This window comes from Trichechus manatus, unplaced genomic scaffold, assembly GCF_000243295.1.
Source record: "Trichechus manatus latirostris isolate Lorelei unplaced genomic scaffold, TriManLat1.0 scaffold00099, whole genome shotgun sequence".
Lineage (NCBI taxonomy): Eukaryota > Metazoa > Chordata > Mammalia > Sirenia > Trichechidae > Trichechus > Trichechus manatus.
Genome location: NW_004444035.1, coordinates 799875 through 814618, shown reverse-complemented (window position 1 = coordinate 814618; position 14744 = coordinate 799875). Strand labels below are relative to the sequence as shown.

The 14744-nt window shown below is 40.8% G+C and overlaps 1 protein-coding gene across 6 annotated transcripts in view; it reads left to right on the top strand.

Annotated features, from left to right (window-relative positions):
- Positions 1-8754, top strand: part of SORBS2 (sorbin and SH3 domain containing 2) — a 101485-nt gene extending 92731 nt beyond the window's left edge. For all 6 annotated transcript variants that reach the window (XM_004382773.2, XM_004382771.2, XM_023737216.1 and 3 more), the window contains 3 exons: positions 3770-3819; positions 6863-6969; positions 8583-8754. In XM_004382773.2, coding sequence (XP_004382830.1) covers positions 3770-3819; positions 6863-6969; positions 8583-8644 — 219 coding nt within the window. In that variant the 3' untranslated portion in view covers positions 8645-8754. The remainder of the gene's footprint in view (positions 1-3769; positions 3820-6862; positions 6970-8582) is intronic.
- The last annotated feature ends 5990 nt before the right edge of the window (positions 8755-14744 follow it).

Here is a 14744-nt window from a genome sequence, read left to right as displayed (position 1 = left end):
CTTAGAAGTGAGGATGGGGAGACTTCATCTCACATACTTTGGACATGTTATCAGGAGGGACCAGTCCCTGGAGAAGGACATCATGCTTGGTAAAACAGAGGGTCAGCAAAAAGAAAGGAAGACCCTCAATGAGATGGATTGACACAGTGGCTGCAACAGTGGGTTCAAACGTAGCAACGATTGTGCAGGGCTGGGCAGCGTTTCATTGTGTTGTACAGAGGGTTGCTATGAGTCGGAACCGACTTGACTGCCCCTAACAACAACTGCATTTTCAGTTCTTAAGGGCTTGATTTCAAAGAAGTTTTCCTTTTCCACTTTTTAAAATGTAGATACTTCTCTGTATTTATATTATTTTACGTTTTTTGCTTTGCATAATGTTTTTGTTGTTGCGTGCCATCAAGTCGATTCCGACTCGTAACAACAGTATGTGATGGAGCAGAACCGCCCCATAGGGTTTTCTAGGCTGTGATCCTTAGCAGAGCAGCTCATGAGGTCTTGTCTCCCGCGGAGCAGCGGGCTGGGTTCCAACCACAGACCTTTTGGTTAGCAGCTAAGCACTCAACCATTCTGCCACCAGGGCTCCTTTGCATAAGAAAACCTCATTGTGTTCCTGAGGCAGAGATTTGTGTTACCTCAGAGAGAGGAATAATCCGTAGAGATTCTCAGACCACAGTGAAGGGCCCTCCAGAGCCAAAACACAAAGAAAATTTTTCCCGAAATCGATATGGCCCATCCATAAATTTCCTGTGTGTCAAGGAGATGCTATGCTTTGGGTCACCTTAAGTTTTTTTCTTTGCCAGATTTTATATTATGTATTTGTATGTTAGATTGTATGTTTGTGTGTGGAACGTAAATATTCTATGTTCTTTAGATTTATACAAAATTGTATCTTCATAATTAAAGAAGAAAAAATAAACCTATAACATAAACACAGTACTATTAGGAGAATTTCATCTGATTCTAGTGGGCAAGTTCTAGAACTAACATTTTCTGGAAAAAAATTGCCAAGAACTTCAGAACTGCTTATAATTCTTTCAAAGATTTTTTTCCTCATTAATATTTAAAATAATAGTCAATACTTATTTAAAAATTATTTCATGCTAACTCTCCAGAAATGACTCTACAGAAGCACAGATAAATAGACGGCATTCAGACAGACATATCTCATCACCTGAGAGAGGGAAGTATTTGTTTTAGTGATATCAGAGAATTTAGGATATTTCAAACCAGCTTCCTCATGAACAGTGGTTCGTGATTGGATCTTGCTATTAAAATTAGCATGTGCTTAAAACTTGCCACATTTGTATCAACTTTTTGACAATCTTAAAAAATAGCTACACTAAAAGAGAAAAAAAAAGATTGTTACATTGCCAAAGAAAGAGTGAATTATTCAGGATACCGTGAAAATGGCATGAAGCTTCATTTGATTTTCTCATTTTTAGTGTACTCTTAAGATCCATCAAGGATCATAGAATTCTCACTCAAAATTTCCAGCACAGTGACTGTAATGTATTAACTTAAAAAACATCTTCTTAAGTTCACAGTTCATGTCAGCCTCTCTGAAAGTCACACGTGTATATTGTTCTATTTTTATCACAAAACTGCTAAGAAGTTGAGAGTATTAGAAACGCCAAAGCAGAGAGTTAAAAAAGAAATGAACACAGACTGAAAATACTTGTGGCTAAAGAGTGATTCCTTCACTAGAATTTAACTCATAGGAAGGGAAGAACATGGTCAGAAAACAGAGGAATATCTGTTCCACATTGTTGACTCTTCGGTCTTTAAAATGCCCTTTTAAAATGAACTCAGGCTGGAGGGTTTGGTGAGAACTAGCCAAGGACAGAAACGTTAGCATGGTGCTGTCATTGCTCTCACCAGGAGGTGGCAGTAGAGTGCAGCTGCATTACAGCGCTTGACCTCAGGATTTGTGCCCTTGGCGTTGTAACCCCAGAGGGAAAAGGAAAGGCAGAGAGAGTCTCCAGAGATGATTTCTTTGATTATCCATATAGAGTATAAACACCTGCCTGACAGAGAAAATGAGCATGATGGTTCTAACCAAGTTAGGCCATCTACTGCATCATAGTCATCTTTTATGCAAGAAAGAATGGGAGTCAAAATTTTCATTCTGTTTCTTCTTTTTACCTATTTGTGATAATAAGAAAAAAATCACTCCATATCTTTGACTTTCAGCTTACTGATCTACAAAATGAAGTCGAATTATTAGCATTATTTTTTTACATGGCTGAGACACAGGAGAACTAACTGATAAACATCGGTTGTCACGGTGTGTGGTCAATGATGGGTCCCTTTACGTAACAGAAATATGTTTGTGGAAATGTGGATTCCTTGAGGGGGAAGGATCTTACTCATCTTGTCAAACTTTCTCATCTTGGAGATCTCTTCAGTTTATGTATTCCATAGGCAGACTATTGAGTGAAATTTCTAAGAATACTGTTTTTAAGTGCTTCCAATTAATAGATTCAAAGCTTTAAATTTTAGTAATGTAAGTACCTCATCTTCTTATGCTAGAAAGATAGCTTGGGTGGGAAGGGAGGGATAAAGGATTTAGGAAGGGGCAGATCATAGACTCAGGCTGAAAAGAACCCAGATTCCCCATCCAAGCATGGACGAGCAGGGTTTATATGGAAAATTTGCAGGAAAAAAAAAAAAAAAAATCCCAGCCTATCAGTAATCCACTCCTAACTCTGGGAGACCAGGAGTTAGTCCTGAGATCTGAAGACATGAATCTAGTAACTAATTCAGTAGTCATCACAAAGTTACTTTTCATAATTGCCATGCAAACTCTGATTTATCTTATTTCACCACAGAGCCATTGTTTAGGAAAAATGCTTTTGAAATGTGTTGTGAATGAATTTTAATGCATTCCCCCCACCCCACCCCCCGCAAAAAGTAGGATTTTGATCATTGGGTATAAACTACACTGAGTTGTCCTGTTCAACAAAAGTATTAACTTTTTATTCCTTGCAATAATTTTGTGGATATATGGGATGCTAAGGCTTGTCATTTCCAATATTATAAGTATCTATTACAGACACTGGTCTTGATGCTTAGTTTAAAAAGAAAGAAAACTCTCTTGAGAGTTCAGTGCACTGGAAATTTCTACCAATATTTCTCTTCTAAGGTAAAATGTTACATGTTACCTGGATATTGTTTGTTGAGTTCTATTTAAAGCTCTCTGTTTCTTGTTTCCAAAATGCATGTTTTCTCCACATTGGGAACAGAGGGTGTTAATTCTGATGTAGCATGGGATGTCCACCTATTGACATTTTCATCTGTACTGTTGGTGAGAATGTTGTCTGTGGAGGAAAAGTGTAAAGAATGAGTGTGGATACTTTGCTGTTCAACTTAATGTGGTTTATTTTCTGCTTGTTTGAGAAAAACGCTGGACAATAAGGTTGTATGAAGGTGTCTATACTTCCCATCCCAGTGGTTTGGTGTCCCCGTCTTTGCTGTATTCCTGGCCTTTGAAAAATCAATGGGACTAAACCCTGACTTCTCCTTAAAGCTTGACAGACCAGATTGTAGATGTGTTCAAAACATTTGAGCCTTGGTTATTTTGATTTAAAACACTCTTCAGAATACTTTAATTATTAATCCTGCAGAAATCTTTTATTTGGTTTTTCCTTCCTCTTGGTTTTTTATAACAGGAAATATTAAATGTCAAGAAAAGTACCATGCCCTTATCCAAATTATCTTTCAATTAGTGCCAGTTGAAACATTGATTACATTGCAAATCATTTCATTTCAGCCACAGCGTCCTGTGTTCACTCATGAAAACATTCAAGGCGGGGGGGAACCGTAAGTATTCTTCTTCTCTTCTCACTTCAAGACTAACCTTGATCCACAAAATGGACAACTGAGGTACCAAAGCAGATGGTACAACTTTGCAAGTGAAAGAGATCCAAGGAACTAACAGCAGACCTCCTAGATTAAGAGAAATGCAATAGTCTCCATCTTTCATAATGCGGAGCAGAAGCTCATCTAAATTGTTTTTGTATCATGATTTTACAGAGAAGCCTTGGGAAGTCTTCCAGGGCTGGAGTGAGTCCTAAGATTTATAAATCCATCTCCCTCTCTGCGTTCCTGGCCAGTGTTTTAAAGCTAGGAACTCCAGCTTTAGAGATACCCAGAAAATGTTCTGACATCATTTTTCCACATATCCGGAGACCTGGAGAACGAAAGAATAGACTAAAGTGACTAGTTACTAACATGATCCCCAAACTGCATTCTTAGAAGGATCTTTTGAAAACAGCAGTGTTGAAATACTCTCGTTCCTGAAATGATTTTTACTTTCACAGCCCCAGGATCATGCCTTTTCAAACTTTCCTTTTAACTTTCCTCTCTTTTTTGATACGTAAGTCAAACCAGCCTGCCTTTAAGATTCTCTGTTTTAAGTGATTGTTCTGCTCCACTTCTGCCTTAGAGAGATGTTCAGAGGTTATCAACATCCTTCTGCCCACTGTCTCCTGTGAGTCAGGAGCTAGACCCCTGCAAAGGAGCGTTTGTGGCACTAAATCTCGCCCAGCATACCTGAGCACAGGCAGTGAGCCTCCAGACCCTGCCCAAGCCCTGTGCACCTGAAGCACGCAGACAATAGACTTCCTGGTGTGCCAGCCAGGTTCTACAGAACCTTCCATCCCCATGTCACTCCTCCTAGACCGTAGACTGAGCTGAGAGCATGCCCTGCAGAAACCATCTCTCACCTGAGACTGGTTCTCACCAAGTACAGCCAGAAAGGTTTATTGCTAAGAGAAGATCTGTATTGTGGGGAAAGAGGGGAGGGACAGGTTGACGTCGGAATAATTTAAATTTTCACTTAATTGGAAAAATCTTAAATACAATTTGTAATCCTAAAGTTTTTATTATTTACTTAAACAATGGTAGGACCACATCACAAAAAATTAAAAATTCCAGGGCTGTTTAGGTTTATTGCATTACCAACACTTTATGCTAAGCACCTTTCAAGGAGTTTATGGGTTAGAAGGTGTGCTGTGTTACACTGTTTTATGTAATGCGGGGTTCATACTTTCCACAGTGGTCCTTGGGGTGTTTATGAAACCACAGAGCCCATTTTTAAAATCCTGCTATAGACGTTATCAAACATTCTATATTGGATATATTTGATTACAACCTCAATTAATGGGATTATGGGGTGTCACTTAATCTCTTTCACTTAAAAAAGGGGTTTTGAGTTAAAGTAGAAGCAAACTGTTTCGTGTCTCTAAGACTCAGGGGTGTAGTGAAATACATGGTAGAAAAAGCTCTGTGTCGAGAGAGCTTCCAGCCTGGTTAATGGTGTTTCCTGTTTAAAAGCCGAATTTCCTCCTGAGGCATATCCCACCGCCAGCATCCATCTCAACAGCGTTATCTTTCAAAACAGCGTCTTCGTACTGCAATTCAATGGCATTTCCCGTCCTTCATCACTGATTTTGAAACCCGGCAGAGGTGGGAGGGTTTCTGGAAGATTTATTTATGTTTCCATAAAACTCCCCATTTTCTTGTTCTTTTTTTTTTTTTTCCTTTGGTCTAGTTAAATCAGAATGGTAAGTAAAATTTGACAAGCACGCTGGCTTTCGTCATTGCAATGTGAAACAGGAGTCGGTGCTGATTTTGGTCTTTTAGCTCTTGGGACCTTGAGATTCTTCAAGCGTCTGGGGATTGTGGCCTTCAGTAGGCCTGTCTTCCTAAGTGGCTAGAGATGTGCCCGGGAAAGGCTCACGCCTGAGAAGTTCAGTGAGTGAATCGGTGTCTCCCAAAGTGAGAGACACAATGTATATCCAGCCAGTTAGCAGACCCCTCAAATGTGAAATTGGAAAAAGCGGCCATAACTAGGTAATTCATTTCCTTTTTTTAACTAAGTATTTTCATTTTGGAGCTTTGGTGGTGCAATGGTTAAGAGCTCGGCGGCTAACCGAAAGGTCGTCAGTTCGAATCCACTAGCCGCTCCCCTGGAAACCCTATAGGGCAGTTCTGCTCGGTCCTATAGGGTCACTCTGAGTTGGAATCAGCTCAACCGCAATGGTTTTGTTTGTTTGTTTGTTTTAAGTTTTCATTTTATGTTGAAATCAACCTCCCACATGGATATAGGAAAGATACCACCCACTCACCTGAACAGTCTCAAAATCAAATCCTTAATGCAAACAACAAAATGATTTGACTACTTCATCCAGAGCTGGCCCTAAGCAAACATCCCAGTTAGGTAATGTTTGAACTCCACGCCTGCATGTCATTTCCACCTCTGCTCAGGAACTCTTGCTGCCTTTTTCTACCCTTCCAACTATCAGAATCCTCTCTTAACCAAAAACCTCAGAAGCCCATTCTTAAAAGAGTGTAAGTGGTTAAAAAAGTTTGCTAGGAAGATAAAATATTAACGAAGGAAGAAATCTCTAATGTTGGAATTCCAGGCTTTGGTACCAGGCCATGAAGATAATGTTTGCTAGCAGAGGGTGTTGGGTGCCTCACCTTACCAGGATCACTTTTAGATGCTGTACTATTGTTTAATGTCTGAATAATAGCTATTATATGACTGGCCAATTGAAATGCAGGTCTGACTTTTAAATGTTAAAATATTTTTAACATTAAAATGTTTTAATTCAATTCATGGATGTTATAATCTTGCATGAATATTCCTCACTATGAGTTTTGAAATGTTATTAGAGTGGTCTATTTCCCATGAAAGTTTAAATATTTCTACTTATGCTATATGCCTACCAAAGACTTAAACTACCTAATATGTTAATAAGACTAAAAATGTGAAAGGTAAAATGAATATTGTACTATCTTCTATCATTTAGCAAAGGAGTAGAGATTTTTTTAAACACACCCATCTGTCCCGTTTAAGGTTTCAGGCTCTGTATAACTATACTCCTAGGAACGAAGATGAGCTGGAACTCAGGGAGAGCGATGTCATTGATGTGATGGAAAAGTGTGATGATGGATGGTTTGTGGGTATGTGTAGATTTCTTTTCTGGCCCATTTGGCTATTTTATAATGTGCTTGTTTTTTCTCATTTGCATGGTTTAATTCGATAGTCAAGCTTTCTTTGAATTCATAATGCCTTTGATCTTTCCTACACTCAGATGCACTAGATAATCCCACGGCAATTTGCATTGTTGATGTGGTTTAGGGTTTACTGCTCCAGGTACCCATGATGTTTCCACTAGTTTTATTTCCAGTTCAACTGAGAGAAAAAAATTTCTTTAAATAGCACCAGCCAGAATGAGATATGAAGGAAAAAAAAAATTTTTTTTAATAGATGAAAAAAATTCTTCGTTCAGTGGAGAATGTTAGTTGCCGGGGGCGAGGATTTAATTCGAGTGGAAGCAAGATTAAATGGGCGACTAGTGCACTTGCTAGGTCTGATGTAGATGCCCTGAAAGTCCAGTGATTCACCTTTGCTTTAATTTGTGGTCCAAGTAGAGGGAAATCCCCTTCCTACCACTTAACAGACAACCCCAGAAAGGCAGAAGGCGAGGGGATGAGGTCAGAAGGGTCAGTCGGTGGCAGAATAATGAAAGAACTGAGGCTACATTTGCACCCACAAGCCTCTCATTCTATTGATATTAATTTTTACTTAGAAGACACATTAAGTGGCTTACCTACATTGGGGGGAAGGGGTAATAATCAAACGAGGACAGTATATTCCAGAATAGAGATGAGAAACAGAACTCTAGAGGTCCTGTTTTCTCCATTTGAACTGGAGATCCTAAAGAAGAATGTTGTACACCAACTGTTGGAAAAAGCTTCAAAGGGATCGTGTCATTTGAAACTGAAGGCGATCATAAAGACGGCCATCCGTGCTTTCGGTGTAACTCACTACGAGAGAAATCATGCTGGAGGATGGGACTCCACCCTCAGATAGTCATACACCTTTGTCTTTTTTAAGTGACTTAGTAGCTTGTTCAAAATTTTATTAAGGACCCTATTCTTAAGGCACTATTCTTAGATGAACGACGTTGCGTTCAGCATGATTGTCTACGAGACATTGAAAATGTTTTTGGACAGTGACAGCATCCTAGATAATTCCTGTGTTACTTCCCTGCATTTTTTTGTTGTCGTTACACTTTTTAGAAGTGCAAACTGCACGCAAATGAGTGAAGAATTAAGGTAGGCCTCTTGCCCATTGAAGCAGACCTTGCTCTTGTGCTTTCCCCATCCGTCCTAGCACACTGCCAGCCTGCCCATTATTTACAAAATTTTATTTGAAAATGTCTCTTCCCAATACTTTTCTCATTCCCCTCGTCACTATTGGTTAGCAGCCTTGGTGACGGAGTTCTCCCACCCACCTGCTCGGCTGGAAGCCTTCCCTTCAGACTGAGCGGCTGTGTCTCTGGTCTGATACGAAGGTGGCATAACATGTAAGCTTAAGAGAAAGTGAGTACATCAGGCAGTGCAGATAAACCTGCTTGTTTTGTCTTAGAGTGAGTTGTCTTGTTTTGTTTCCAAATCCTGTGGGGCTTGTTCTCTTAGGGAATCCTTGCAAACAGCAAGTTTTCAAGCCCACGTATACAACTGATATTTCACCGTTATAACCACCTTTCATTTATTGCTTCTGTTTTCAGGAACCTCAAGAAGAACCAAATTCTTTGGTACTTTTCCCGGAAACTATGTAAGGAGGCTGTGAATCACTCTCCCTCCTTATTTATGCGGCATTTCGGCAACACGTCTTCATGAACTGGCCCGAAACGTCCCTCCAGGCCTTCGGTTGTCAGGCCTTCTGGTTTCCGGTAGGAGACGCCCACCCTCACCCTCTCCACCTGCAGCCAAACCACGAGCAGAGTAACCGCGCAGAGTAACCGCCGCTGCCGAGCCTTGGGGAGACAAGGCAGGATTGCTTCCGCGTCAGAGCACATGTTTCTGCTTTCTGCTCGAAACTTTCCAAAGTTGATATGTGGGGTTACAAAGAAGGTCATTATACTTGAAAAGGGTAACATATTTAAGGCAAAAAAAAAAAAAAAATAGTGCCTCAAGGAAGCCCCTCTGGCACTCTAGTAAAATACGTTGGAAGATGTTGTCCCCTCAGGCAACCAGAAGATTGTTTATCATTAAATGCTGTGGTTTGCATTTCCACATTCTTAGCTTGGCGATATATTTTCTTTTCACAAGTTTGCCTAGTGTCCTGGTTTACACAATATGACAACTGTACTTCAGCTATTGTTTGCCTGCACTTATATGTTGTAATATGCACAGTGATTATAAGATCTAAAGTAAGAGTAGGAACCTTAATTCGGATGAATGTGATTTTGTTGATTGAATGTGAGTTTTCAAATAGGAGTCTTTTCCTGCAATTTTTTTGTACTTTTTAGAAGTACAAACACTAAGTGAATAAGAGCCTTTGGTAGGAATCAGGAGAATACAAGAGGTTTAGCTAGATTGCGAAAAAGAAAAAAAAAAACTATTGTGTTGTAAAGTTGCATTGCTATTTTATATTAAAATGTAATAATCAGCATCATGAACAATGAGCTCTTAGTGTTTTATTTATCTGATAAAATTTAAATAAAAGCAGTGTTAGTGAGAGGTGCAAAGAATGATTCTAACATAGACAGTTGAAAGTATCTGTAAGCAATACTCATAGGTTAGATTTCACTGTGTGTACATGTATACATATGAGATTGTATGAGCTCATACAGCTCATGACATGTTATACGCTGTATGGAAATGTAAAAGATTCTTGCACATTATTTTATAGAAATAGAGTACTTTGGAAGCATCACAAGTATTAAGGCTGGTTTTAGCAAGGATTGTGATCAATACAACTATTTTTACTATGATAATTATTTTTCTTCTATGGAACTCAGAATCCTGGCTACATTTGAGGACAGGAATATGTTGAGCCTGATTTTCTTGGTATGTGGTGTAAAATATTTCCTAGGAATAAATTAGGCACTTTTTAGAGGAGATGTTAAATCACTCAGGTTATATTTTATGCCCTGAAGCAGAGATTTACAAACTGATACCGGGACCTGAAAGATTTAATGTGGTAACAGTGCCTGAACTACACATACCTGAGAACTCGCTCTGTACTTCTTATGACTTTGCATAAGAACTCTTCGCATTTGGATCTCAAGCACCTTACAGACAAAACTTTTTATGGCATTTCCTCCGTGGGCAGTGATTGACCTTTTCACAATGTACGTAGACTCTAGGATTTTGTACATATGTTTGCTCTTTTTTTGTACAGACTGTTTAGTTCTTGAGAAGACGGGGGATTTCCTAGTTTGGTCTTCGTCCTGCACTTAACTAAGCTAAAACACTTTCCGAAGATTTTCCTTTACACATCCCACAGATTACAAGCACGCCTTGGTAGTGCAATTCGGTAGCATTTATGCAAAACTTTATGAACTTCAAAGGTCTTAGCGGCCAAGCTGAAACATACTTAGATATCTATTACAGAGGAGTTTCATTAGGAAGAAAATTAGAAACATCTTTGGGCAGCCTAGCCTGATTACTGTCAAGTTCATGACCAGCTTTGTATTTTAAAGGCTTTGGGTTTGAAACTAGGTCAACTGCATGTAGCTTTGCTGAAAATGAATAACTATCCTTGATGCCATTTATGAGAAAACACTTCAATATCTGTTGCCTGTCATACTTAAGAGAAATTATTGTTTCTACTCTCTGTATCTGATTTTGAAAGGAAAAAATATTCATACCTGACTCTCAGGTAATTGACTTTGAATTCTTACAAGCAAAGGTCATTGTGTTTTTTCTTGAATAGACATCTAATAAATTGGCTTGGAAGTGTACTTCAGTTTTTCTTCGTCATATTTATCTTTAAGTGAATTGTGTCTTTTATCTCAACCTGTTAGATAAACTAAGAGAAAATGCATTTGCCCTGTGTTCTCTTAACACACAAACGAAGAAAAGACCCATCAGTTCAGAGAAGAGGTATTTTTTAAACCCACCACCGAAGCTCATTAAACCCACCACCAAAACTCATTTGCTAAATACTCTTTGGCTAAAAGTTTTTCTTCAGCTAAAAAAACACATTTAAAAATATCTCTGCCTCAGAAAACAGCTATTTTTCCAAGGAGGAGTTAATTACAAGAAGTTAAGAGCACTTTCCCCATTCACCTATCTCCAGTTTTAAAATCCTTGCACTAAAAGGCTCTGCCATGGTTGGTGTGATAGACTCGGCGAACACCTACCAGCTTTCAGTGAATTTCAAATTACGTGTGCAGCTGGGTCATCGTTTTCTCTCACACACACGGTAAACCGCTTGCTTTCCTACTGGGATCCTTCCTAACACAGCTGAGACCGTCTGGCACTATGTGTCTCAACACTTTTCCGTATCTCTCTCTCAAATATTCGGAAACACATTGCTGTCTTGGCAATTCAGTGTCAAAGATGTCTCGCTTCACCTTAGCATCCACCCTGATCCTCTCTATTCCACTGAATGTTTTCCACTACATATTGGCTTTCCACCAAAACGCGTTCCCCTTGTGTGAAGAATATACCCCACACTACTCTTTAGTTCCTGCTTCATCAGAGCATTTGGCGAACTTTGGTTAATCTGTTGCTTGTTGGTTTTCTGTTACCCTCCTCAGGTAAGCCTGTCCCCAAAAGATCAGCACGCCCTAAAAACGTGATGTCTGCCATTGAAGAACCAAGCCAAAACCGCACCTGCTGCGTGGAGCCGAGTCAAACTCAGGGCAACCCCACGTGTTACAGACTAGAACCGCTCCATCGGGTTTTCTTGGCTGTAACCTTTTCAGAAGCAGATTGCCAGGCCTTTCTTGCACAGTGCTGCTGGGTGGATTTGAACCACCAACCTTCAGGTCGAGTGCAAACCATTTGCACCACGCCCTGCCAAAAACAAAAAACCGTTGCCGTTGAATCAATTCTGACTCATAGCAACCCTATAGGACATAGTAGAACTGTTCCATAGGGTTTCCAGGGAGCGGCTGGTGAATTCAAACTGCCGACCTTCTGGTGAGCAGTTGCGCTTTTAACCACTGCGCCACCAGGCCTCCTTGTACCATCCAGGGGCCTCCAACTGAAGTTCACGTGCATCAGAAGATGTATTTCCTGGCCCCATCTGAGAATCAGTCCTTTGTGCTTATCTGTAAAATCTGCTCAGGCACAGCAGCTGCTTTACAAAGACGTGAGCTCAGGAATATGCCTGCCGTTCTGCAGTTTCCCAGTCTGCTATCACAGCCTTCCAGCCCCTGCTCTGGGGCCCTGGACAGCCCCCCTCAGAGCTTGTCCTTCTGCCACACTTCCCCTCTGTGAGTGCCAGGATTCTGGGTGGAATAGTGAATTATTTCTTGCTTCACAATTCTTTAATGCTTAGTAACCTATGTCACTTGACTGTATGCCAGAGCACGCTCATCATGACACTCCAGAAATTCTTTACTGCATCTCATCCACGGTGCTGAAAGCACACTTAGTGGGTGGAGTAGGACCCCCAGTTGTGAGCCAGCAAGACTCACGAGGCACTGACTACCCATCAGACTGTCTGCGTGGGGACCTGCCATCTGGGTGCTGACCGGCCACCCAGGTCAGGAGAAGGCAGCAGGAAAGGACCCTCGGATACTTTCTGTGCCAGATTTAACCCCTCTGTTAGCTACTCCCTCACTAAATACAGGCATATCCATTTCTTACTGCACAGACAGCAGAAGGACCCTGTCTGAGGAACCGTCTGTTTCCATGATCCTTCACCGCTTGAGCTCCTTCTGTAGATGGTCACGTTGTGGGCCTCATAATTTCTTCATACTGTTTTCCAAATTTCAGCCACAAAGGAAGATACTTTTAAAATAATAACTGGCTCAAATAAAAGTAAGCACTCTGTCAACTTCCAAGAGCATGTTTATTTAAAGAATTAGTGACTTCACTCTCCTTTCCAGCCTGTAACCCTTGTCTATGGGTCGATTGTGGTTTTATTTACTTGTCATTAAGGAACAGGGTCGGAGCAGAAGCAGAGATTGCCATGAGTAACAAATGGTCTGTATCAGGGACTGGCAAACTGTGACCTGCGGGCCAGATTCAGCTGCTTACCTCTTTTTGTATGGCTTGGGGGCTAAGAAAGTTTTCCACAGATGAATATTTGGAAATTAATTTAATGATAAAGTTCCCGTCCAGTCGACTCATGGGCTACACTATGAGTGTCGGAGTAGAACCGTGCTTCGCGGCGGTTTCAATGGCTGATTTTTCGGAAGTAGATCACCAGGACTTCCTTCCAAGGTGCCTCTGGGTGGGCTTGAACCTCCAAACTTTCAGTTAGCAGTTGAACGCGTTAAACATTTGTACCACCCAGGGACACCTCAGTTTGATGGTGGGAACACTAACTTTGAACCCTAATTAAGTGAAATATTGTCCCCCCTCAAAAAAACAATTCATTTGCAGACATAGATTACAAAAATATATACTCTATTATTATTATATTTTTAATTTCACCAGTAAAAATGTGTGGAAATTTGTTTTTTCGTATTAAGTATATATATAATATCCTTAATTTTGCCTCCTGGCCCACAAAACCTGAAATATTTACTATGTGTCCCCTTATAGACAAAAATTACGGCCCACTCAGGCCAGCATCTGACCACACAGGGTAACGAAGAGGTGTATGCTCAGTCAAGGGAAGTAGTACTTCCCTGAGGAAAGCTGACTCTGGTTTCTGAAACACACGGCAACCAGCGGGGATGTAATTTCAGTGACCGACCTGTTTTAACCGAGCATGAGCCTGTCCGTGAGCTGGGTGGGATTCATTAGGGCCTCCAGGCGCTTGCCTGTGAATGCAGCGCGGCGTTGGTTGTGCCTTTGGGAAATGCTCGATATTGTTGAGCCGCTTGGAGACAGGCAAGCCCAGAGCTTACTGGAAGTATTTGAATATACAAAGCCCAGGAAACACTAGCCATTCTCAGCTGGATGACTCACAAGTGACCAGAGCTTCAGCTCACTGCTAAATCCAGCCCCGCTGCAGCTCGAGAAAGTTCCATCTGAGCTCATACACATAAATATATCTCGACCCAAAAAACTTTCAGTACAAGACAGAAATCTGCCTACCTCTTCACCTTTTCCTTTAGGGTTTCTTGTTTCATCCTTTTCCCTAAAATATGATGGGTGACTCAGTTATCCCAGTGTCATCCAAAAATAGGTGTCATTTCAAATAAAACTCTTATTGCTAACCCCACCAGGGAAGAGGTGCCAGATCTTGCAATGATGTTACAGAGAGCTTGAAGATGACTTTTTAAAACTTTTTTTTTTTCCTCTTAGTTACACAAGCAACATACACTCATTGTGGGAAAAATTAAAAAATATATCTGAGCAAAAAAAAAAGAAAGAGAATCGCTGAAAGTCCCACTTAGGAAAAGATTCCACTTTGGAACATATCCCTCGGGGCCTTTGCCTGCACATGCATATCTGGGTGTGTGCGCATGTGTGTGTGTGGTGTAGTGTGTGTGGTGTGTGTGTGTGTGCGTGTGTGGTGTGTGTAGTGTGGTGTGTGTGTGCGTGTGTGTGTGGTGTGTGTGTGGTGTGTGTAGTGTGGTGTGTGTGTGCGTGTGTGTGTGGTGTGTGTGTGTGGTGTGTGTAGTGTGGTGTGTGTGTGCGTGTGTGTGTGGTGTGTGTGTAGTGTGGTGTGTGATGTGTGTGGGTGTGTGTGGTGTAGTGTGGTGTGTGTGTGTATGTGAGTGAGATGTGTGCATGTGTGTGCGTGTGTGCATATGTACGTGGGTGTGTGCGTGGGTGTGGTGTGTGTGTAGTGTGGTGTGTGATGTGTGTGTGTG